The sequence below is a fragment of the Ovis aries genome, chromosome 15 (assembly GCF_016772045.2).
Source record: "Ovis aries strain OAR_USU_Benz2616 breed Rambouillet chromosome 15, ARS-UI_Ramb_v3.0, whole genome shotgun sequence".
Lineage (NCBI taxonomy): Eukaryota > Metazoa > Chordata > Mammalia > Artiodactyla > Bovidae > Ovis > Ovis aries.
The window spans coordinates 5,968,624-5,996,006 of record NC_056068.1 but is presented as its reverse complement, the minus strand read 5'-3'; the positions used below and the strand labels follow the sequence as shown (position 1 = coordinate 5,996,006).

The 27,383-nt window shown below is 38.8% G+C and overlaps 1 protein-coding gene across 47 annotated transcripts in view; it reads right to left on the bottom strand.

Annotated features, from left to right (window-relative positions):
- Positions 1-1,526: 1,526 nt before the first annotated feature.
- TMEM123 (transmembrane protein 123) overlaps positions 1,527-27,383 on the bottom strand; it is an 84,176-nt gene continuing 58,319 nt past the window's right edge. For 20 of the 47 annotated variants that reach the window (XM_027979132.2, XM_027979130.2, XM_042232835.1 and 17 more), the window contains 3 exons: positions 7,993-8,331; positions 6,750-6,903; positions 1,527-4,064 (listed from right to left, as the gene is read on the bottom strand). In XM_027979132.2, the coding sequence (XP_027834933.2) occupies positions 4,040-4,064; positions 6,750-6,903; positions 7,993-8,331 (518 nt within the window). In that variant the 3' untranslated portion in view covers positions 1,527-4,039. The remainder of the gene's footprint in view (positions 4,065-6,749; positions 6,904-7,992; positions 8,332-27,383) is intronic. The other 27 variants (XM_027979139.2, XM_060399645.1, XM_060399644.1 and 24 more) reach the window with 2 other exon arrangements.

The window sequence follows — 27,383 nt, the reverse complement described above, 5'->3', positions numbered from 1 at the left end:
ATGGGGTAACTCTAAGCTCAGGGGAAACCTCTTGGTATGTTATGGTGCTAGCCTGGGGGCAGTGAGTCACCATGTAGCCCCTCCTCTGTACCTTTAAATGTGGTCTTTCTTGGTGTCTGTGGTGCAAGGGGATGCTTCAGCCTCACTCCTGTGTTCCAGGCTTCTCTCGGTGCACAATAGTTGTCAGCTGTGCTTCTTGTAAGTGGGGTGAGAGGAAGTCAGGAACAATCTATGTTGCCACCTTGGTGATGACACACGGCATTTTTTTTTTTGTATGTCTGCTGCTGCTGCTGCTAAGTCGCTTCTGTCGTGTCCGACTCTGTGTGACCCCACAGATGGCAGCCCACCAGGCTCCCCCGTCCCTGGGATTCTCCAGGCAAGAACACCTGGAGTGGGTTGCCATTTCCTTCTCCAATGCATGAAAGTGAAAAGGGGAAGTGAAGTCGCTCAGTCGTGTCCGACTCCTAGCGACCCCATGGACTGCAGCCTACCAGGCTCCTCCATCCATGGATTTTCCAGGCAAGAGTACTGGAGTGGGGTGCCATTGCCTTCTCCGTTTTCTATGTATAAGATACTTCAATTTTTAAAGAATAACAACTAGCTGAACCTTAAAAGGGCATTTTTTTCCTCAACAGATGTGATGTTTATTGTATCTATACTCATACCATTGTTTACCTAAATAAGAAACACATTCAAGCCTGACGTTGCAGAGTGAAGCTGAAGTAATGATGCGGAGGGAGGAAGAATTATGTAAATATTACTGTAGGAGTACATTTTATTATATAAGAATTTTCTGCAGACTGCACCTTTTCCCCTTGGTTACTCTGTAACAATATGTATTTAAGTCTTCCTTGCATGTGTGGTAAGTCACTCAGTCCTGTCTGACTCTGCGACTCTATGGACTGTAGCTCGCCAGGCTCCTCTGTCCATGTGATTCTCTAGGTAAGAATACTAGATTGGGTTGCCATGCCCATCTCTAGGGGATCTTCCCGTCCGGGGGTGGAACCCCCATCTCTTATGTCTCCTGCATTGGAAGGTGTGTCTTTACCACTAGCACCACCTGGGAAGCCAAGTCATCCTTTCAATAAAGCTAAATTACATCCAGTTGTAAAGAAAAAGTGTTGACAAACCATATGTTAATACATTTGCAGCTGACTTATATCAGGAACGGTTAACTGTAAAATTTCTACAACAGATATACTTGTTTTAAAGGTTCTACCCCCCCCCCCCCAAAAAAAAAGGTTCTACCCAGAAGAATAAAAATAAGTGGCTTTAAATGAAAGTCCTTTGAGCAGTGCCTCTCAGACTGGTGTTCAGAATCACCCGACAGGACTGCTAAAAGACTGCTGGGCTCTACCCCAGAGACTGTGATTCAGTAGATCTGGGGTGGGATCTATTGTAACAAGCTTCCACGTGAGGCTGCCACTGGGCCAGGCAACCACACAACAATCTGCCTTTTCACTTTGGGCATTTTCTGTTAGTTTCTCCTGAGTTTGATAAAAATGAAGCAAAACCACACACTACTCTTGGATAAAGAACAAAATTTTATTCTAAAAATAGATCTCAGTAACAAGGAAATACCAAAAGTTGGTCCTTATAATAAAAAGAAAAAATGTAACAGAAATTTGCTTTATATTTTTTCCCTGAAAAATACAAAATTATCACTCTAATTTTGCCAGCTCTCATTAACTGTATTTGAATTATTCATTCTATGGACTATCCAAGGAAATTTAAAAATCTTAGGTTGAATTCTACCTAATATTTAAACATACATTTGAGTTGGTTTTATCTTCAAGTAAATACATTCTTAAAGAATGCAAATGAAACTGAACATTTGCTGAAGTAAACAAAATGAGGAAGATAAATTTATACTTAGGAAATGTGCTCCAAAGTGAAATACTGGTGTATATAGTTGTTTCCCTTATTTTTTGCAGATAACCAAAAAAACCCCCAAACCCCCAAACCTGATTGTATTGAACTACTGATATTTGAAAGTAACAAATTATACAACTTATATACAGAAAAAGACATAACTAAATTTTTTCAAGCCCCAAGAACAGGAAATTTTAAAGGCAAATAATGACATTCAGTACTTAAAAAGTGGTTTTATATTTTCAAAGTGCTAAGAAACAAGTATTCAAGAAAATTTCAGGCCTGTCTACAAAGTTCTGACTGACTTGAAGTACTGAAATACCAAGAATTCAGAAGACAAGTTAAGGTTAAAAAGCCTTCTTTACTATAAAACATGTCTTCAGTATATTTTGCAAAGAAGTGAAGCAGTGGTTAAAGGACCAGTTATGGATAAGTTAGTAACATACAAGTCATCTATCAGCCCAGATCTCTTTCCAGACTAATGCAAACACGTGTTTCATGCACGCCTTCCACACTGCGTGTGTCTCATCCACCCGTCCTGTCACATCCAGATTTTGCATAATTCTTATTCTTCATCATGTCAGTTGGCCACAATACACAGTGAGTAGAAATGATCCTTTCATATCAGAATTCTTGATTCTCTGCACAAAAGTTACATTTAATTCCTCTTAAATGAATGTACACATTTATTAGGACTTCTTAGCTCATTTCTGGGCTGTCAGAAATTGGTGTGATTTACTTTGACCGTCTAAGATAGAAGAAACAGTATGTTAGTATGTAGTATGACTAAGTATCTCTTTTGTTAAAACTTGACCCTGAGTTTTGAGTGCTGGAATATAAACTGTAAAGCTGAAAACACTCCAAAATATGTTGGCTAATACTGCTGTCTTTACAATATTATGCTTTTTCTCTCCATTAACATAATACATCTGAAAGTGCCTCCTCCTCAGCAGGGGAGAAGAAGAGAAGTTGAGAGAAGACCCAAATACGGAAGCAGGAATGTCCGGTCTTAAAAACTCCTGTTTTAAAACTAAGAATTTATTCCAAAATATGTTGGTGTTTTAGTGTAAAAATGCTATTTCCCCAAATCTCTGAGTGACACTGATGGAGTGCACCTATAGGAGTAGCAGCCTGAGGGAAGCCCCACAGCTTGGCAAACACAGCACTTCTCTAATTTGGACCAAAGAGTGCTAAGTGTTGCTGTGGAAACCATCTAAAGGTATTTTTTTTTTTTGTTTAAGCTAGGTCTGTTTATATTATGTTAACCATTTCTAAACATTGAAAGCAGTTCTACATCTGTTAAAAATATTCACTAAATATAAAATTAACAACTGAACATGAAATAAAGCAATTTCCAGTGGTGACAGTGTTCTCACAGTAGCAAATAATCTAATTATTTAATAGTAACAACTAAGTCTTTAAAACATTATTATGTTAAACAGCAATTACAGAGGAGAAAAAAGGCAGTTACATCAACTGCTATTGAAAGCACAAAAGAAAAATACAGGCTCTCCAATGGTTCTCTAACAAGGATGAGCCTAGATACTGTTTCTAGTTTTAATTTTTCTTTTTTTTTTTGGTGGGGGAGGGCATATATTTTGTTCTAAACAAAATAACTAACTTTAACTATATAAAATATTGATGGTTTCTGAAGAGACAATAAACTAAAATTATGCTTAAGATGTGGCTTATTCATATAATTTCTGCTATGTGGCAATGGTAATTAGGATATATCCAGCTGTTATTAGCACTGAGATTGTGTGACTAACAAAGACATCAAAATCCTTGGTGCTGAGACAAGCTCCTTATTTGAATGGCCAGATGGCATCATACCCTTCAGTGATGATGCTTTCCAATTACCGGCCTATGTGACCAATGCCACAGAAAAGTAAGACCAGACTTGTCTGTCTTACTATGTATTTTCTAAAACTGAATATAATACCACTGCACTAACTATATGCTCCATATGTTCATTAAAAACCCCCAAACCAAAACCTTTTTCCTTTAATACTCATGAGGAATCTTTACATATGTATATAATACACTGTATGTTATATGCACGGCCTGTTTATGCTATTTCCAAGAAGAGAATACTGTATTAGAGTAATAAATCAAAATTAGGTGATAAGGCTGTGTCACTCTTCTTTCCATTGGTTCTTGGAGTCTCTTAAATGATGGCATCATGTTCATCGCTGGAATAAATCAAAAGTTAAAATTACTTGATGTTTTATATTTGTATCAAAATACTTACAGTTCATATTTCTAAGTAATGAATAATTTCAAGCTTCAGAATCAAAACTGTCATTGCTTTGTGTTTTCTTAAGCAAAAGTACCTGGTATACTATCGTGGTTAAGGATTCAAGCAGTGTATTCAGGTTGCAAAATGGATCTACACTCAAATCTCTGCTCTACAGTGGCTGTGACTTTTCATCAATTAGCTGTTATAAACCTCTTTAAAAAAGAAAATAACCAGAACAATCATTTTATGAGCATCTACTATGTGCCAGGTGTTCTGCTACAGACTTTACACCCATATCTCATTCAGTCATCACAGTAGCCCCAAGCAGAGGGAGGGCGCTGAAAAAAATATGTGTGTGTGTATGTGTGGATAATGGCAGGTATTTAATCAGTCAATTCCATTTTGCAGAAGATCAGAAGCTAAACAAGCATGTAAGCCTGTGGCCTCTCATCTTGACGACTAGACACTACTGCACCATGTACATGAATGTAGGCAGGCACCCTGCTAGTCAACAGTAGAACCAGACTCTCATTTAAGTCTGTCTGCCCCAACCCCACCTCTTACCACATCACTCCACTGTCTATCCATGCAACCCTAAGAAACACAGCAGCTAACACTTTAATCAGTGTTATTATCCAATAAATGGAAATTAGAAATGTTCATAATTACTAGATACTGGTCTCAGTGTCCTTAATGGGAAAATAGTAAGTCTTTATTTATGGAATGTCATTATTTATAACTTCAAAGGAACGACTGGCTTTAAAATAACACTTTAAAAAAGTGTAGCACTAAGAAAAACATGGTCAATTAAACTACAACACAATGCTTTCTCATCCCATAGAAAGTAAGATGCATCTACTTCAGAGGGGTTAAAATGTGGAAAAACATAAAAACAAAAATGCGTTCTGAGACTCAATGAAATAAGGTGTTTCACCAGCTACCGGTGTGATATGAATAAGACTGCTTCGAGCGTCACACTGCCCTATACACCTCACAGTCCCCTCAGTTGTGGGGACTCTGGACCTGACGCCTTCCACAGGCCATGCAGCATTATGTGGCCATGTACATGTGACAAAGAAGCTGGCCCGCAAAGCTAACACTACATACTTCGTAGTTAAGGCTCTTTAAAATGAAAACAGCACACTTACATTTAGTTCCTTCATAGTTTTATAGTCTCAAGAGTATCAATAAATATTGATGATATAAAAAAGGAGATGTATTAAATTTAATCAAAATGTGCCTCTGTTTAACTGGTGAAATTAAAAAAAAAAAAGCCAGATGATAAATATTTCTAGGAACAGAGTGGTTTAAAAAATTTTTCCAAATGTTAAAGCATTTTTAGAATTAACTTGATTTAGTTAGTTTCCTTTTTTTTTTTCTTCTTTTACAGGCTGAGCTACAAGGGGAAGAATGAATGTTTCTGAATGTGCGTTTATCTGACAAGACACCACCTTGATATTCTTTTAAAGTAAGTTTGATATGATGGCTACTATACATGGAAGGTAAGTTACAATTTAAATATTTTTTAAAGTTTGGTTTTCTTAGTTCAATGAAAAATCTGAGACTTATTTTGATATTATAATTTCCTCCTAGAAATTCATAATGTACATCAACATATTAAAGGCTTACACAATTTTACTGTGCTCAACCAGCATTTCCTAAATGTTTCTGACATGGAAATTCTATGGGACATATATGTATTGACATATGACAACTTACATTTTGGAAAATGCCATTTGTTCTATGGTTTTTATTTTATATATACATTAACTGATGCTGGGAAAGATTGAGGACAGGAGGAGAAGGGGATGACAGAGGATGAGATGGTTGGATGGCATCACCGACTCAATGGACATGGGTTTGGGTAAACTCCGGGAGTAGGTGATGGACAGGGAGGCCTGGCATGCTGCAGTTCATGGGGTTGCAAAGAGTTGGACATGACTGAGCGACTGAACTGAACAATCAAAAGAATAAATTCACTCTTGTACATATAAGACTCAAAAGAAAAACCAAAAGGACTTTGTTGTAGTAACAAAAATTGGGAGATGATACCTCTAAAAACCATCAGCTCTATAGAATGACATGGTTTGTTGTTGAGGACTTGTTGATAAAGCTCACCTGAAAAGATGGTTCTACTACAGAGTAACTGATAATATATATTATACTAACAACTCATTATCAGGGAAAATAAGGCTGTCAGAATTTCTTTACTTTCTTTGTCACAGAAAGCAAAAATCATGTTTTTATCAAGGATGCTACTTTAGTGTATCTTACATTTGTCAGCAGCACTAAGTCAACAGCCTTAGGAGACCTGATAGGGTATTTCTTGTGATTAGAGGTGTAAGCATGTGAAAAGGGCTGATTAAACTTGGGTCTCCAGTTAGAAAAAGGATGGCACACTAATAAAACACAATCATTTTTACAGGTATATACATCCATTTTCATTTGCAAATAATTATAATCACGAGCTTGTACCCAATTTGCTTTAGGCACAAAGGATTAATAGGAATATAACTCATAAATCTGTGAATTATTAATCACCGAGATGAACACTGGCTCTACTCTTAAATTTTGTCATGATATTTAAATAAAGAACTAATAATAATAATAATAAAAGTCCTGGCCAATCAAAACTTACATGGTTCTATACCGAATGCCTCGTCTTGAATAATACACTTTGCATCCAATGTAAAGAAAAGATAAAACTCCCAGTGTTAATACAATACCACCAACAAAGCTGCCAGTATCAAATTTTGATCCTTTATTTTCCTTAGAAATAATAGTTGTTGTGACTAGAAGAAAACAAAACAAAAAATAGGTTTTAGTGCTTTTAAAATACATTGTAATCAACTAAAACATTTTGAATTTCCATGTAAGCACTCTGACTTGGGGACGAGAAGGACATGAAGTTGCTCTCCAGCTGGTTTTGTGTCTAGTGACTGCCTGGCTTTAGTTTTCTTCAGCTGACCCAACACATCCCTTATTAAAGAAACCCCCACTGCCTGCAGTCCCAAGATCTTAATGCGAGACTGGACTTAGATGGGCTACCAAAACCATCCAAGGCAGCAAGAGTTGGGGAATTCTTTTACGAATTCTCTTTAAGAGTTCATGCCCTAAACAAAACATGTCTGGGTAACAGCTGTAATCCTGAAACTGGATCCAATTTGAATAAATGTTTCTAACTGAGATTTCTCCTTTTGAACAAATTGTGAATTTTTACTATTTTAATTTTGTGAAGTCGATACATAAATTGTAGTAATAAAGAAGAGAAACTATTCAGAATAAAAGTATATAAAAACACAAAAAACAAACCATAAAATCTGATATTTGTTCTGGTAAATGTAATCAACAGCTTTTAAACAGAAGTTCAACTTTGGATAACTTAAAAGAGAATTTAAAGGTTTTGAATTCCAGGTTTCACAGGCATTATATTTTAAACAAATGAAGAAAAAGAGTGCTGAGACTAATAATATATATGTGACTATATCTAATACCATTAAAAAATATCTTTATGGTACAAGTGGATTAAAACCGAAGTTCACCATGATTTAGGTTTAGAAATCATGGAGACTGACCCTACCTAATTCCCTTCTAGAGTGAGGTACAAAAAAAAAATAAATAAAATTCCGTTAGGATAATTTATTTATTTACAGATGGATCTTATACAGTCATTATTTGTCATGATTAAGTTGGAAGCTAATTTCTTAAAGGAACAAGATAGTTACTACATCAACTCTTTTCCTGATCTCTACAACTAATTTATACAGAAAATGAGAAATAATTGCCTAAATTTCTACATTTTACAGAATGGAATGATATAAATGCAGCATTTTAAAAACTATTTTTCAGCATAGGAAAAAATAGGTCCATTTTATACATACCTGTTACTGATGAAGAACTATTGTGGGCTGTGGTCACTGTGGATACTGATACCTGGGATGTATTTTGTGAAACATTTGTTATTTTGGGTGTAGACTTTAAGGTGGCAGAAGTCGTATTTGTTGAGACCACTGGTGTTATCATTTTAGATGTTAAGGGTTTCAAGGTGGTGGCTGTCCCATTATTTGAGGCTGAGGAATCTTTAGTTTCTGATGATGATTTTCCTGTGGGTTTCAAGGTAGTAGTGGTTACATTCTTTGAGACTGGGGAAACTGAAGCTGTTGATGGTTTTGCACTGGGGTTGGAAGATTCACCTTTATGGTCGTGATGTCCCTGTGGGTCTATGAGAAGATATAGAAACATTAAAGCAAGAGCTGTGACTCAGATAATCAAGCTTCCACTTCACTGCCTTTCACGGTCACACATAAGGGAAAATGTCTAACAAAGAGCAGCATGAAGATACTTAGTCTACTAACACTCTGCAGTACACAGCAATAAGCCACAACATGTCTCAAAACAGGAAAATATTCAAAAGGAACCACGCCTGGATTTACACAGTTAGGAATTTTTGTGACCATATGGTGGGGTGGGGTGTGGGGGGAGGGGGAAGGAGACCCAACCCAGTAGACGGAGCTCTTTCAGTACAGGGACAGTGTCTTAACCACCTCTGCCTGAATATGCCATACTTTATGTCACAGTATTAGTTGAAAAGATTATTAAACCAATGGATGTAAACAGGGTTTTTAAAGTTTAAAGTTTCCCTGCCACATTCTTTCAAAAGGCTTTGGGGACAAACAGTAGCTACATGCTTCTAACCACCTGAAGTGGCTGTGAGCATAAGCGGGACACTCTTTGTAAGAGTAAAACCAACTTCCCATGATACATTAGGAATTGAAATAACATTGCAGAACATGGTTGGTTGGAAATCTCATAGTGGTGATAATAATTTTCCATCGCTGGAAAAATATTTTGGAAAGCTTAAAATATGCAAAAGCCAGTTTTATAAGGGGAAACCATTCATGTTAATTTAAAATAAACAACTGGAAATAAGTAAGCACTATTATCAAAAAATAAATACTAAATATCTATGTATAAAATGCCCTATGGCCAAAAGCAAACATTTCTGTCTTAATATTTTTTCATACTCTATCTTCATTGTAACATCATAACCTAACTGATACTTACAACTAAAGATACTTTAGTTATTTATAATTTACTAAATAAATGTGTGTTAGTTGCTCGGTTGTGTCTGACTCTTTGTGATTCCATGGACTGCAGCCTGCCAGGCTCCTCTGTCGATGGGATTCTCCAGGCAAGAAATACTGGAGTGGGTAGCCATGCCCTTCTCCAGGGGATCTTCCCAATCCAGGGATCGAATTTGGGTCTCCTGCACTGCAGGCGGATTCTTTACTGTCTGAGCCACAAAGGAAGCATAATAAATACTATTTTACTATATACTATCCAAGGAATCAAAAATCTCTCTTTGCCCTATTGTTATTGTTCAGCTCCTCTGTCTTCCACTATCTCCCTGAGTTTGCCAAACTTATGTCCACTGAGTTGGCAATACTATCCAACCATCTCATCATCTGCCGCCCCCTTCTCCTCTGCACCCAATCTTTTCCAGCATCAGGGTCTTTTCCAATGAGTCAGCTCTTCGCATCAAGTGGCCAAAGTATTGGAGCTTCCGCTTCAGCATCAGTCTTTCCAATGAATATTCAAGGTTGATTTCCTTTAGGACTGACTGGTTGCAGTTTATCTATTTGTCTCTGCAGGTTTAGTAGTTGCTATGTTGCCTGCATTTTCTCATTTCACTCTCTCTGGCCAAGAACCAAAGTGGAAAGAATTCGCCCCTGGCCTGCCTTCTCCACGGACAACAGCATCAGGCCTTCAGGGTCCCTGTCACACCCAAAAGCTATGACTTCAGGTACTATCACCCTATCTTTCACAATTATTCTGTACTTTTTATTCAAAGAATTCAAATATTTGTTTTCAGCTTTACAGACTGGTTTTAATAGTGCTTCTTATCTGGCCATCAGCTTTTACTATTTAAATTCCTATCACCTTTTCTGAACTCTGGGTCTTTATTGTGTGATCTCTTCCACTGAGTATTACCTGATTTTTAAAAAGACAAAAGGAATTAGTACTTCTATATTATGTTGTTGTTCAGTAGCCCACTTGTGTCTGACTCTTTGTGACCTCATGGACTGCAGCACGCCAGGCCCCCCTGTCCCTCACCATCTCCTGAAGTTTGCCCAAGTTCATGTCCACTGCATTGGTGATAATACCAAAACTTTTGTATTATACAGACTAATAAATTATAATCATTCAAGTAGATGATAGAAATGCTATGAACTTGAACTAATCTTTTATTAATCAATTAAAATGTGCTACAGATATAAGTAATATACTTTAGCATTGAAATAATCACCTATTATTTTAATCTACTGAATGAATTCTATTATAGTGAAATTAAATACAGCAAAGAACCATTGTTTATATCATATCTTTAGAACAGAATGATCTTTGCAGAGCGGAACAATGAACACAATGCTGCTTTTGGATTATACACATACGCACGCACACACAGCCTACTCTCTTCTCCCGGCCATAGTAAGATATTCTTCACAGATACTGTACAAAGTCACATGGGCAAAAACAGGGACCTGTCAGGTTAGTTCATTAAGCAAATCCAAATGTGTTAAAGAAATGACTAAGCAGCTAAAATTTTCTACAAATGTTGCCTGACAAAACAGGCAACTAAGTTTCATGTTAAGGTGTGCTCTGTGATGTTTAAATGTGTTAGGTGCAATGCAAGGATGCTCTCTTCAAGGTCAGAGCTCACATTCAGTGAGTCACTCCCCCCCACCCACTGTCTATAATATAAGTGAATGGTCCTCTGGGCTCCTCTACAAATGAGAGCATCCCTCCATGGGCACCTGGGTGTCTTCCCTCTCCCGTAACTGTTCAGTGACTGGCCAGTGTTCTCCATGGCGAGGCACAGTGAACACCTGCAGAGATGTCGGAAGAGCAGACCACGCACGCAGGGCTTGGGAAGGGTTGAGCTCTGCTGTGTTAGCCCTGCAGTCTCCACAGCCTCTGAGAAGCAGAAGTTGTAAGGATGTGGAGGGCGGGTGACAGGAGCGAAGGGGGTCAAAGGGACCAACCTCTAGTTATAAACTGAGTCAGTCATGGGGATGTGATGCAAACCACATGGTGACTCTAGTTCGTATCACACTGTGTATTCGAGAGTCTTTAAGAGAACAGACCTGGAAAGTTCTCATCAGAAAAAAAAGTAACTAAATATGATGACAGACATTATATAAATTCTTATATATATTATGATAGATGTTCTTATTATAATCATTTTGCAATATAGACAAGTATCAAATCATTATGTTGCATACCTGAAACTAATGTGTTATATACCAACTATGTATTTCAATCTAAGAAAGTACAAAGACATCAAGTTAAAACAAGACAAAAGAAGGTACAAAGGCCCAAGGAGGGTATGTTACTGGAAAGTGTGATGTGTGCTCTTTGTCCACCCCCACCTCAGCCCACAGAGTAAAAGAGGGGAACACAAGCCCTCGCCCTCAAGGCAAGCTGGAAAGGCATCAAGGGAATCACCTGAAGAGCAGGCCCAGCATCCGCTGGACCTGAAGGGACAAACACTGAGATCTTACTCCGGCCTGAAAAGTAACTCTAAAGGCGAAAGGCCGTGGGTGAGCTGTCTCTACCTGTCAGCAGAGTTTAAAAAGGCTACTCTGGGAGTCGATTCTTGGTTCCAGTGACAACAAAGGTGCTTGCTTCCCATGAACCAAATCAGGCCCCGTGGAACACAGCCAGCACGGGGCTGCTTTAAACGACAGCTTTGCAGAGCGGGGGCCACGAGAATGGCATCATTGACTCAATGGCCATGAGTCTGAGTAAACTCCGGGAGTTGGTGATGGACAGGGAGGCCTGGCATGCTGTGGTCCATGGGGTTGCTGAGAGTCAGACATGACTGAGTGACTGAACTGAACTGGACTGAAGGGAGTGGAACACGACGACCAGTAGGGGGAAGGTCCTAGGGCATCCAGAGACTGGCGGGGGAAGCACCAGCTGAGGGTCTCTCCAGAAGCTCCCCAAGAACCACATCTGCCACCCAGGGACACCTCCACCGGCTGCAAACATCCCAGCGGGCTTCTCCCCAAACCCCTTCAGGTCTGCTTCCATGAGGTCAAAACAGCAGAGGTGAGGGGAGAAGGGGGAGCAAGAACAGGGGCTGGCCTGCACTGCAGGCCCCCTGCAGGGCCTGGGCTGCCGGAGGGAGGAATCCCACTCATCACAGTGCTATTCCTTTTGGTTTCATTCTGAACAAGACAGACATCCTACTAACTACAACTCGTTCAACAAGCTGAGCATATATACCTCAGCTAACCCGCCTCTTTAGAAACCTATATGCAGGTCAGGAAGCAACAGTTAGAACTGGACATGGAACAACAGACTGGTTCCAAATAGGAAAAGGAGTACTTCAAGGCTGAATATTGTCACCCTGCTTATTTAACATATGCAGAGTACATCATGAGAAACGCTGGGCTGGAGGAAGCACAAGCTGGAATCAAGATTGCCGGGAGAAATATCAATAACCTCAGATACTCAGATGATACCACCTTTATGGCAGAAAGTGAAGAAGAACTAAAGAGCCTCTTGATGAAAGTGAAAGAGGAGAGTGAAAATGTTGGCTTAAAGCTCAACATTCGGAAAACTAAGATCATGGCATCTGGTCCCATTACTTCATGGCAAATAGATGGGGAAACAGTGGAAACAGTGTCAGACTTTATTTTTAGGGGCTCCAAAATCACTGCAGATGGTGATTGCAGCCATGAAATTAAAAGACGCTTACTCCTTGGAAGGAAAGTTATGACCAACCTAGATAGCATATTCAAAAGCAGAGACATTACTTTGTCAACAAAGGTCCATCTAGTCAAGGCTATGGTTTTTCCAGTAGTCATGTATGGATGTGAGAGTTGGACTGTGAAGAAAGCTGAGTGCTGAAGAATTGATGCTTTTGAACTGTGGTGTTGGAGAAGACTCTTGAGAGTCCCTTAGACTGCAAGGAGATCCAGCCAGTCCATTCTAAAGGAGATCAGCCCTTGGTGTTCTTTGGAAGACTGTTTCTTTGGAAGATGCTAAAGCTGAAACTCCAGTACTTTGGCCACCTCATGTGAAGAGTTGACTCACTGGAAAAGACTCTGATGCCGGGAGGGATTGGGGGGCAGGAGGAGGAGGGGACGACAGAGGATGAGATGGCTGGATGGCATCACTGACTCGATGGACATGAGTTTGAGTGAACTCTGGGAGTTGGTGATGGACAGGGAGGCCTGGCGCACTGCAATTCATTGGGTCGCAAAGAGTCGGACACGACTGAGCGACTGTACTGAACTGAAGTGAACACAGGTGGAGCTGCGGGACCGGGTGTAGGGGGCACACAATTGTCAACACTTATTTAGTGTTATATGTTGAACTGTGTCCCCTTAAAATTCATATGGTGAAGCCCTAATTCCCAGTACCTGAGGATGTAGCCTTATTTGGAGATAGGATCTTCACAGAGTATTACAATCAAGTTAAAATGAGGTTAATAAGATTATTGGGATGAGGCTTATGTACCTGGTATCCTTGTAAAGTGGGAAATTTGGAGACAGACAAACATACAGGAGGAACACTGTGAACATGAAGACAGAGATCAGGGTGGTGCTTCCAATAGGCCAAGGAAAGCCAAAGATTGCTAGTGAAACACCAGAAGCGAGGCAACAGGCATGGAACAGACCTCTGTCATCAGCCCTCAGGAGGATGTAATCTGACAGTCTGTCAACAGTCTGACAATCCGTCTCTGCTGTTTGCGCCACCCAGTTAGTGGTCCTTTGCTGTGGTAGCCCTGGCAAACCAATGCACTCAGGATCATAGTTCTTCCATTTCTAACAAGATGTGTCTCTGGGCAACGGTGCTGGCTGGTGGCTGTGCTAAGTTGGTTCCTTTCACAGATCTTTGAAACTCAGATCTTTGAGACAAATCCAGTCAGTCAGTACTTGTCAAACCACTCTCAGAACTGGCTTAAGTAAAACCTGACATCATCTATAGATTTCAGTCAGAGCTATAAAAATGTCCTGACCTTAACTCTTGGTTTCAGCTAACAATCACAGGAAGAGGAGATGAAGGCCGGCAGTGAGGGCGCCATGTGCGCTCCGTGCCAGCAGCTGCCGTGCTTAGAGGGAGAGGAACGAGACGGCCCAGGTGCCTGTGGTGACGAGGGGCGTTCTGCCGCTACTGCAGAGATGCTTGGAACAGGCCTACCTCCACGATAGCACCACTGCCGCCGGAATCACGGCACGTGAAGAGGGTGCTACTGAAGCAATTTTCAGTTCACTGATACAAACATCCAAGAAAGAAAAAAGGGATACTCCAACCCTTCTTCTAACACCAGCCAGCCACCTTCTATCACAGCAGGACCAAGGACACTATGAAGCAGCCTGTTTTTTTAGCACCAAGTAAAAGTACTCATCCTCTTCAGAGTCTGGATTTATTCCAACTACCTTTGTATACCCCTTCATGGATCACTGTGGCGAGGGAGCCTGTGTAGCTCAATGATGCTACGAGCCATGCTGTGCAGGGCCACTCAAGATGGATGGGTCATAGCAGAGAATTCTGACAAAACATGATCCACTAGAGGAGGGAATGGCAAACCACACAGTATACTTGCCATGAGAACCTCATGAACTGTACAAAAGGCCAAAAAGATAGGACACCAAAGTTGAGTCCCCCCGGGCCTGAAGGTGTCCAACACGCTACTGGGGAGGAGCAGAGGAAAATTACCAATAGCCCCAGAATGGATGAAGCGGCTGGGCCAAAGCGGCAAGATACTCAGTTGTTGATGTGTCTGCTGATGAAAGTAAAATCCAACGCTGCAAAGAACTGTATTGCACAGAAACCTAGAATAGAATGTTAAATCCACGAATCAAGGAAAATTGGAAGTGGTCAAGCAGGAGATGCTAAGATTGGACACCGACATCCTAGGAATCAGCAAACTAAAATGGACGGGAATGGGTGAATTTAACTCAGATGACCATCTACTACTGTGGGCAAGAATCCCTTAGAAGAAATGGTGTAGCCCTCATAGTCAACAAAAGAGTCTGAAATTCAGTACTTGGGTGCACCCTTAAAAATGACAGGACGATCTCAGCTCATTTCCAAGGCAAACCATTCAACATCACAGTAATCCAAGTCTATGCCCCACCACTGATGGCTGAAGAAGCTGAAGTAGGTTAGTTCTATGAAGACCCAGAAGACCTCCTAGAACTAACACCTAAAAAAAATATTCTGTTCATCATCAGGGATTGGAATGCAAAAGTAGGAAATCAAGATAAACCTGGAGTCACAGGCAAGCTTGGCCTTGCAGAACAAAACGAAGCAGGGCAAAGGCTAACTGAATTCTGCCAAGAGAATGCGCTAGTCATAGCAAATACTGTTTTTCAACAACCCAAGAAACAACTTTACACACGGACAATCACCAAATGGTCAATACCAAAATCAAATTGATTACATTCATTGTAGCTGAAGATGGAGAAGCTGTATAGTCAGCAAAAACAAGACCTGGAGCTGACTGTGGTTCAGATCATCAGCTTCTTGTAGCAAAATTCAGGCTTAAACTAGAGAAAACTGGGAAAAACACTACCTGAATGAATTTGCAGTGGAGGTAATGATAGATTTAAGGGACTAGATCTAGTTAACAAACAGACTACTTAACAATCAAAAAGGTTTGAGAGAGAACCACGAGCTAGGGCAGGATTGAACAAGGTTCATCTCCTACATGGATCCACTCGTTCAGGTCTGGGCCAGATGGCTGTTTTATCTAATGCATAGAAACCATGACAGAGTGTCAAGGAAAAGGAAGAAATAGGAATATGTTCCAAAGTTAAGAACAAGAAAAAACATTAGAAAAATACTTCAATGAAACAAAGATAAAAAATTTACCTGATAGAAAGTTCAAAATAACTGTCATAAAGACTCTCACTGAACTTGAGAGAAAAATGGATAAGCACACTTCAATGAAGAGAAAATGTAAGAAAGTGTGAACAAGATGACACAGAGCTGAAGAATAAAATAACTGATACAATAAAGAGGTTTAATAGCAGAATAGATAAACCAAGAGAAAGGATCAGTGAACTCAAGGACAGGACAGTGGGGCTCTCTTAATCAGAGCAGCAAAAAGAAAAAAACAGTAAAAAAATGAAGATATTTTAAGGGACTTATGGGAAAACTTATAGGAATGTTATAAATAAGCTGTTATATGTAAGCTTCATGGTAACCACAAAGAAAAATACTTGTAGTAGATAAAGAGAAAGGAATCAAAGCATACCACTAAAGTATGCCATCAAACCACAAAAGAGAACAAAAAGAAGAAAGAAATAGAGAAACTGCAAAAGAGCCAGAAAATAGTTAACAAAATGGAAATAAGTCCATATTTATCAATGATTACTTTAAATGTAAATGAACTAAATTTTCCCATTGAAAGATATAGACAGAGTGGATGAATGGATTTAAAAAAACAAAAACACACCCATCTGTATGCTGCCTACAAGAGACTCACTTCAGGTATAATGACACAGAGAGACTGAAGGAGAGGGAACAGAGAAAGATATGCCCTGCAAATGGAAATATAAAGAAAGCTGGGGTAGCTATACTTATATGAGACAAAGTAAACTTTAAAACAAAGACAGTAACAAGAGACAAAGAAGGGCGTTACATAATGATAAAGGGGTCAACCAAATAAGCAAATATTTATGCACCCAACATAGGAACACTTAAGTATATAAAGCAAACATTAACAAACTTAAAGGTAAAAATAAGACAGCAACACAATAACACGAGGGACTTTAATATCCCACTTAAATTAATGGATAGACCATCCATCAGACAGACTATCAATAAGGAAACACTGACCTTAAATGACAAGTTAGAACATAAAAGACCTTTCAAACTAGTACAGAAGATTCCATCCAAAAAGCAACAGAACACACAATCTTCTCAGTGCACATGGAAAATTCTAAGGGATAAATCATATTATTAGACCAGAAAACAAGTTCTTAACAAAGGTAAGAAAACTAAAATAATATCAAGTATCTTTTCCAACCACAATGGTAGGAAACTAGAATTCAATTACAGAAGAAAACTGGAAAATGCACAAAGATGTGGAAATTAAACAACATGCTACTGAACAACCGATGAGTCAAAGAGGAAACAAAAAAATACCTTAAGACATATGAAAATGGAAATATAGGATTCCAAAATTTATGCATGTATGCTAAATTGCTTCAGTCGTATCCAACTTTTTGTGACCTCATGGACTGTAACCTGCTAGGCTCCTCTGTCCATGGGATTCTCCAAGCAAGAATACTGAAGTGGATTGCCATGCCCTTTTCCAGGGGATCTTCCTGAACCAGGAATCGAATAAGCATATCTTATGTCTTCTGCACTGGCAAGTGGGTTCTTTACCTCTAGTGCCACCTGGGAAGCCCCTTATGGAATGCAGCAAAAGAATTCTATCAGTGAAATGCATAGCTATAAATGCCTACCTCAAGAAACAAACAAAAACCAAAACTCACATAAACAACCTAAATTTACTAAAGAAACCTAAAGAAACTAGAAAAAAATATTAAACTCAAAGTCAGTAGAAGCAATAAAATAACAAAGATCAAAGTAGAAAAATGAAATAAAGACTAAAAAGGTAACAGAAAAGATCAGTGAAATCAAGAGTTGTTTCTCTCTTTGAGAAGATAAACAAAAAATGGAAAAACTTAGCTAGATTCACCAAGAGAAAAGAAGACTCAAACATTAAGTCAGAAATGAGAGACATCAAAACTTATACCACAGAAATACAAAGAATTTTCAGAGACCACTATGAACAATTATATGCCAACAAACTGGACAACCAAGAGAAAACAGATAAATTCTTAGAAACATAAAATCTTCCAAGACTGACTCAAGAAGAAATAGAAAATATGAACAGGACAATTACTAATACGGACATTGATTCAGTAATCAAAACCTCCTAACAAACAAAAGTCTAGGACATGACAGCTTCACTGGTGAATTCTGCCAAATATTCAAGAAGAATTAACATCAATCCTTCTAAAACCCTTCCAAAAAACAGAAGAGATAAGAAGATTTATAAACTAATTTTAACTCATTGTTGACTGGGGGATTTTTGCAGAAACTAACACCTGTGGTCAGTGATTTTTATTTTGACTGGCCCAAAATTAAGTCCATCGTTTCACTAACACTTTGTGGGTTATTACACTCAATAGTTACAACTGACACACTTGTAAAGTCTCCTAATTGTTGTAAAATATTGTCTCTAATCCACTCTTCTGTAGAAGCAATGGAGCATTCTCCAGCACCATTTCATTTTCACTTGCTATATCAGAATCAATTAGTAAGGTTTTCTGTATTTTTGTTGGTCTACTCATCATATGTGAATCAGAACTGTTCTCTGAAGAACTCCCATTTTCTGAGACATTAGTATATATGTTACTTAGAAGATCAGAGGAAGTATCCGCATAAAATTTACTGAAATAGTCTTCACTCAAAATTTTTCATTACATCATTTTTGAAAATCTTATGTTTATTATAACATATGCAAGGTTGAAACCAAAAGCTAATGGAACAAAATGTGAATGATAATAATCATAAGTTATATGATTATTGATGATAATCATAATGAATTCTTGATCAATTTTAAGCTCTAACAACTTCGTACAGTGATGTTAACTGTATCACTCTCTAAGAATGTACTGATATGTGATAAGTCTCTGGTTGATAAATGTTTGGGGAACAGAAGATGTACTAACACATCTCCAGTCAATAAAGTGTTAAGAGGTCAAAATTACCCTGATACCAAAATCAGACAAAGATGCCACAACAAAAGAACAGGCCAATATCACTGATGAAAATGGATGTAAAAATCCTCAACAAAATATGAGCAAGCTGAATTCAACAATACATGAAAAGAATCATACATTATAATCAAGTGAGATTTATTCCAGGGATGCCAGTATGGTTCCACATCTGCAAATCAATCAGTGTTATATACCACATTAACAAAATGAAGGATAAAAACCATATGATTATCTCAATAGCAAGTAAGTATAAGTTGCTCAGTCATGTCCAACTCTTTGTGACACAAAGGACCGTACAGTGTGGCCTAGAATTCTCTAGGCCAGAATACTGGAGTAGGTAGCATTTGATGCAGAAAAAGAATTTAAGAAAATTCAACATTCATTTATGGATGTGTCTCAACAGAAGAGGCCATAATGCGCCTCAACATAATAGAGGCCATAAATGACATGAGCATAGCTAACGTACGCATCACTGAACACTTCTCCTGTAATATCAGGAACTAGATAAGGATGCCCACTCTAACCACTTTTTCCAACACAGTATTGGAAGTCCTAGCCAGAGCAAATGGCCAAGAAAAAGAAATAAAAGGCATCCAAGTTAGAGAGGAAGAAGTAAAACTGTCACTATTTGCAGAGAATATGGTATTATAAACAGAAAACCCTTAAGACACCACAGAAAACTGTTAGAACTAATAAACAATTTCAGTAAAGTTCAAGAATATAAAATATATAAAAATCTATTGCATTTATATACACTAATAACAAACTATCACATAAAGAAACTAAAACCAATCCAATTTACAATTGCATGAAAGAGATAAAATACCTAGGAAAAAATTTAACCAAGTAGGTAATAGGCCTGTACACTGAAAACTATAACACACTGATGAAAAGAATTAAAGAAGATACCAGTAAATGGAAAAATACTCTGCGATCATGAATTGGAAGAATATTGTTAAAATATCCACACTATCCAAAGCAATCTACAGAGTTCATGCAATCTTGATAAAAATTTCAATGGTATTTTTCTCAGAATAAATAACGCTAAAATTTGTATAGAATCACAAAAGATCCTGAGTAGCCAAAGCAATCCTGAGAAGTAACAACAAAGCTGGAGCCACCACACTGTCCAAATTTGAACTAATTACAAAGCTGCAGTAATCAAATGTATGGTACTGGCATAGAAACAAACACATATCAACAGAAGCGACAGCCTAGACATCATACAAATATGGCCAACTGATTTACGACGGAGAAGCCAAGAATATATCAATACAAAGGGAAAAGGACAATCTCTTCAATAGTGGTGATAGAAAAACTGGATAATGATATGGGACAGAAAGAAACTAGACCGCTATCTTATACCACACACAGAAAATTGACCCAAAGTGCAGTAAAGACTTGATAGCACTTAATGCAAGCCCTGAAACCATAAAACATCTGAGAAAACACAGGTAATAAAGTCCTTCACATAAGGCTTGGCTATGGTTTTTGAGATTTGAAACCAAAACCAGACAGAGATAACTAAAGCAAAAAATAAACAGGTGGGACCACATTAAACTAAAATGCTTCGGCACAGCAAAGAAAACCATTGACAAAATGAAAAGGCAGACCACTGAATGAAGGAAAATATTTGCAAATCATATATGTTAAGAGGTAAATATCCAATTTATATAAAGTCATATAGCTCAACAGCAAGAAAATCAATAATCTCATTTAAAACACAGAGAATCAGAATAGACATTTTTCCAAAAAAGACAGAGTTGGCCAGATCAAAAGTGTTCAACATCACTAATCATCAGTTCAGTTCAGTCGCTCAGTCGTGTCTGACTCTTTGCGACCCCATGGACTGCAGCACACCAGGCTTCCCTGTCAATCACCAACTCCTGGAGCTTACTCAAACTCATGTTCATTGAGTCAGTGATGCCATCCAACCATCTCATCCTCTGTCGTCCCCTTCTCCTCCTGCCTTCAATTTCCCAGCATCAGGGTATTTTCCAGTGAGTCAGTTCTTCACACTGGGTGGCCAAAGTATTGGAGTTTCAGCTTCAGCATCACTCTTTCCAATGAATATTCAGGACTGATTTTCTTTAGGATGGACTGGTTGGATCTCCTTGTAGTCCAACGGACTCAGAGTCTTCTCCAACACCACAGTTCAAAAGCATCAATTCTTTGGTGCTTACTTTTCTTTATAGTCCAACTCTCATATCCATATATGACTATGGGAAAAACCATAGCTTTGATTAGATGGACCTTTGTTGGCAAAGAAATGTCTCTGCTTTTTAGTATGCTGTCTAGGTTGGTATAGCTTTTCTTCCAAGGAGCATGCATCTTTTTAATTTCATGGCTGCAGTCACCATCTGCGGTGATTTTGGAGCCCAAGAAAATAAGTCTGTCACTGTCTCCATTGTTTCTCCATCTATCTGCCATGAAGTGATGGGACCAGATGCCATGATCTTCATTTTCTGAATGTTGAATTTTAAGCCAGCTTTTTACTCTCCTCTTTCACTTTCATCAAGAGGCTCTTTAGCTGCTCTTCACTTTCTGTCATAAGGGTGGTATCATCTGCGTATCTGAGGTTATTGATGTTTCTCCTGACAATCTTAATTCCAGCTTGTGTTTCATCCAGCCTAGCATTTTGTATGATATACTCTGTATAGAAGTTAAATAAGCAGGGTGACAATATACAGCCTTGACAGACTCCTTTCCCAATCTGGAACCAGTCTGTTGTGCCATGTCCGGTACTAACTGTTGCTTCTTGACCTGCAAACAGATTTCTCAGGAGGCAGGTCAGGTGGTCTGGTATTCCCATCTCTTGAAGAATTTTCTACAGTTTGCTGTGATCTCTACAGTCAAAGGCTTTGGCATAATCAATAAGGCAGTGATAGAGGTTTTTCTGGAACTCTCTTGCATTTTCTATGATCCAACGGATGCTGGCAATTTGATCTCTGGTTCCTCTGCCTTTTCTAAAACCAGCTTGAATATCTGGAATTTCTCGGTTCACATACTGTTGAAGCCTGGCTTGCAAAGTTATGAGCATTACTTTGCTAGCATCTGAGAGGAGTGCAATTGTGTTGTAGCCTGAGCATTCTTTGGCATTGCCTTTCTTTGGAAATGGAATGAAAACTGACCTTTTCCAGTCCTGTGGCCACTGCTGAGTTTTCCAAATTTGCTGGCATATTGGGTGCAGCACTTTCACAGCATCATCTTCTCGGATTTGAAATAGCTCAACTGGAATTCCATCACCTCCACTAGCTTTGTTTGCAGTGATGCTTCCTAAGGTCCACTTGACTTCACATTCTAGGATGTCTGAGTCTAGGTGAGTGATCACACCATCATGGTTATCTGGGTCATGAAGATCTTTTTTATATAGTTCTTCTGTGTATTCTTGCTACCTCCTCTTAATATCTTCTGCTTCTGTTAGGTCCATATCATTTCTGTCCTTTATCGAGCCCATCTTTGCATGAAATGTTCCCTTGGTATTTCTAATTTTCTTAAAGAGATCTCTAGTTTTTCCCATTTTATTATTTTCCTCTATTTCTTTGCACTGATCACTGAGGAAGGCTTTCTTATTTCTCCTTGCTATTCCTTGGAACTCTGCATTCAGATGGGTGTATCTTTCCTTTTCTCCTTTGCTTTTTGCTTCTCTTCTTTTCACAGCTATTTGTAAGGCCTCCCCAGACAGCCATTTTGCCTTTTTGCATTGCTTTTTCTTTGGGATGGTCTTGACTTCTGTCTCCTGTATAATGTCACGAACCTCCATCCATAGTTCATCAGGGACTCTTACCAGATCTAGTCCCTTAAATCTATTTCTCACTTCCACTGTATAATCGTTATCGGATTTGATTAAGGTCATACCTGAATGGTCTAGTGGTTTTCCATACTTTCTTCAATTTAAGTCTGAATTTGGCAATAAGAATTCATGATCAGAATGAACCACAGGCAGCTCCTGGTCTTGTTTTTGCTGACTGTATACAGCGTCTCCACATTTGCCTGCAAAGAATCTGATTTTGGTGTTGACCATCTGGTGATGTCCATGTGTAGAGTCTTCTCTTGTGTTGTTGGAAGAGGGTGTTTGCTATGAGCAGTACATTCTCTTGGCAAAACTCTATTAGCCTTTGCCCTGCTTTATTCTGTACTCCAAGGCCAAATTTGCTGGTTACTCCAGGTGTTTCTTGCCTTCCTACTTCTGCATTCCAGTCCCCTGTAACGAAAAGGACATCTTTTGGGGGTGTTAGTTCTAGAAGGTCTTGTAGGTCTCCATAGAACCATTCAACTTCAGCTTCTTCAGCATTACTGCTTGGGGCATAGACTTGGATTACTGTGATACTGAATGGTTTGCCTTAGAAACGAACAGAGACCATTCTGTCCTTTTTGAGACTGCATCCAGGTACTGCATTTAGGACTCTTTTGTTGACTATGATGGTTACTCCATTTCTTCTAAGGGCTTCTTGCCCACAGTGGTAGATATAATGGTCATCTCAGTTAAATTCACCATTCCAGTCCATTTTGGTTTGCTGATTCCTAAAATGTCGATGTTCACGCTTGCCATCTCCTGTTTGACCACTTCCAATTTGCCTTGATTCATGGACCTAACATTCCTGGTTCCTATGTAATACTGATCTTTACAGCACTGGCCCTTGCTTCCATCACCAGTCATATCCACAATTGGGTGATGTTTTTGCTTTGGCTCCGTCTCTTCATTCTTTCTGAAGTCATTTCTCCACTGATCTCCAGTAGCACACTGGGCACCTACCGACCTGGGAAGTTCATCTTTCAGTGTCCTATCTATCTTTTTGCCTTTTCATACTGTTCATGGGGTTCTCAAAGCAAGAATACTGAAGTGGTTTGCCATTCCCTTCTCCAGTGGACCACGTTTAGTCAGAACTCTCCACCATGACCCGTTTGTCTTGGGTGGTCCTACCTGGCATGGCTCATAGTTTCATTGACTTAGACAAGGCTGAGGTCCATGTGATCAGATTGGTTAGTTTTCTGTGACTATGATAGGCATGGTGGCTGATATTCACAAGTGAGAGAATTAGACAGAGAGAGAGGGTCATCTTAGAATTCTGCCTACCACACAGTGTTTTGGGAGTAAAGTTGATCCTGCTTTGCAAATATGAGAAAACTAAATTCCTAGGTGGTGAATGAGAGAAAGTATGAGCAACCCCTCATTAAATTCAAAGGTTCAAACTCATGCAAAAAGAAAAATGGCTCCCAACCATAGGCAAGCTAAAGTTCTCCTATGTAAAACATAATTTTGGGTGTTACAAAAATGTGTTTCCCCATGCCCTGAATCATTACTTATTAGCCACCAAATGTCCAACTGCATAAGATGGTTGGAGTTTGAGGATGCTCTGGGTATTATTGGTGATGGACGGGGAAGCCTGGAGTGCTGCAGTCCATGGGGTTGTAAAGAGTCAGACACGACTGAGAGGTGGAAATGACTGATTGACCAAATGTTAATTGTCAAATCGAGGCTAATCATGTCCCCTGTGTGCCTGAACACAGAATTAACACAATGCTGTGAGGTTAAGTGAGTTTCCTTCTCCAGAATGCAGAAATTTAAAATGGTCCTCCAGGAACGATCACTGAGAGAATTAAAGCCTGCTCATTTGTCATCTCCCAGCTACCACAATTCCCCAGGGCAACTGTACGTCCAGTCTGTTATATAGTGATTGCTTTTGAAATGTTCAATTAACTACTTTTCTTATTCAGAATACTGCATATCACCTTTACCTCCCACTGAAGACATGAACATCAGAGTGAGCTCAATGGGGCTCTAGTAGAAGAAAAATGAAATGACTGATTTAGGCATAGAAAGTACTTTAAAAACCTCATTCAACATATTCTGTTGAATTTATGAACAGATTCAATTCTGTTCTATTTATGAACAGAAATTACTGGTGCAGATTAGAAGCATTTGGTATAAAGTCTGAGAAACAGTTTTGCTGGCATTTCTACATAGGAGGTAGTACTATCAATTTTATCAGCTCTTCAACATTTCCTACCAGGCTTGGAATGTTTTTTTTGGATTAAGTAGAAAATGAACTGTGTTCCTCCATTGTTTTAGGCAGGGAATAGTAATGCTGAAATATGCTTTAAGTGACTGAGATTTTCATGCTGAGATCAAATTTCTTTCTGTGGAGAGTTAGAAAATACATGGGAAGATGATGGAAATTTTATATAGAAATATGCACATATCTACATATTATATATGCATTATATATAAATATGCACTCTGTCTCAGAAAATGTGATGGATATTTTCTGTCTGTCCCTCCAGATCCCTCCCTACTCCTGTCGCAACAGCCCTCTGCCCTGAAAGATGACACAGGTTGACCCCCTAGGCTTCTGGTTTGGTTAAGCCAAAGGGAAATCATCATTCATTGATGATTTATACTCCTCCTTATCCTTATGAGCTTGTATGACTAATCTGACTGAAAGGACAGTGTCTTACTGTTTGGGGACTGATCTGATCTGGGATGAGCTCACAGAGCTGAGCCCAGTCCTGTGTGCTCTATGCTCTGCAGCTGTCTGTCTGCTGTACTTATTTCATGTGCTTACTTAATGAACATTTGAACAGTCCCCATTATGAACCAGACACTGCTTTAGTATTTTGTAAACATTAGAAATTTTCATATTACTTTAAGGGGCAGATGTTATGCTCATCCCCATTTCATAGATGAAACTGAGGAACAGAGAGACTCAGTGACTTGAGAACAAATTCGGGAAGGGAAGAGCCAGGATGTGAACCGAGGCAGTTTGGCCCAAGAGCCTCTGTTTTCAAGCACTGTGTTTGGCTACCAGTCATGAAAGTAGTGCCATCAAAGCAAAAAGCTTTGTCGGGATGAGTGAGTGACTGTATCATTGCCCTAATGACCTTCATTCAACGTGTTTTGCTAAAAATAAGCTAGAAAATAGATTTTAGGAAGAAAAAATAACAACATGAACATTTTCAAAATTACTTTCAGTATTTAATAACCCCCAGCTAGGTATGTACCGAATACTCTGGATGTTCTACATGTTATACAGTCCTATATACAGGAAATTCTACCATCTATCTGCACTGTAAAATACACACAAAAAATAACAATAGTTTCTCATACTCTGAAATACCATTTCATTGTCCCAGTTGTGCTAAAATGTACGAGAAAACATATCTGGATATTTTGAAATAACATTATTAGAGCTGTATCTGCAACCTCAAAAGACTATGCAGGTGGTGCTGTCACTCAGTCACAGAAGATTTATGGTCTGAACACGGAGAATAAGCATGTGTAATATGCAGCTGCCACATAAGCATTCGGTTGTTAACGAGCTCAAAGTACCACCACAAAGAGATATTCAGTCAGCCAGAAAAACTGCTCAAATGTCAGCAAAAAGAAATCCCTAGAGATGGCAACTGTACAGTTTAACATCCACTAGTAAATGATTTTAGCTCACTGTATAAAGGCATTAGAAAATTTAGTATTGAATACTGAACGTTTTTTCTTGCACACCGGAAAAAAAATACAAAACTTGCAATTACTAAAAATACACACTTGCTAAAATGCTAGACACAGAATCAGAATCAAGAGGCAATATCTGTGCAAGTAGGAAGAAAATACCGAGGATCTGTTGTGTGCCCGTAGCTGGATATATTTCATATTAAAAATTAAATATTTCATATTTTTAATTAAAAAAATTTCATGTGATATGTATAACAGCATGAGAAGTGGGCTTGTTCCCTGCAATTTATTGATGAGACTGACTCCAGTTAAGTAAATGCTCCAAATCACTGTCACACACGGTGATGAACAGACCCTAGCACAGGTTGTTGGACTTCTCCCAGCCTGGTGAACTTTCCACTGGTTTGCTCATTGTCTCTTAATGGAAATCCTCCTGAATTCCAGAGCTTACTGCATTTACTTTAGGTTCTAATTTTATCATTGACTATCTTCACTGCACTAAAATCACCATCAATAAGCAAATGTATACATGTAAGCTGAAGCTAAAATAAGGTCAGAATTTAAAAATCGAGAGCCTCTCAAAATTTTCATTAAGCAATATGTTTAAGAACATCTCATGGTTAAGAACATCTGTGTTCTCATTAGTCTGATAAAGACATAAAATTGTCAGTTAAGAAATTCCCTCAAATTGTACACCTTCATCAAATACAGTGCCTTCAAAGTAACCATTATCCTGAAATTATTGTAGATTTCTTTATAATTTACTGTTTCAAAGCACTTCCTACACTATTTCTAAGCACTACACTATTTCTATTTCACTTTCCTTCTAGGTGGACCTAACTTAGAAATTTGCTTCTAGCAAAGAATATGTCAAAACTATAACTTCTGAGGTTAGGTCATAAAACAATAGCTTCTACTTAGCTCTCTCTGCTGCTGCTGCTGCTGCTCAGTCGCTTCAGTTGTGTCCGACTCTGTGTGACCCCACAGACGGCAGCCCACCAGGCTCTCC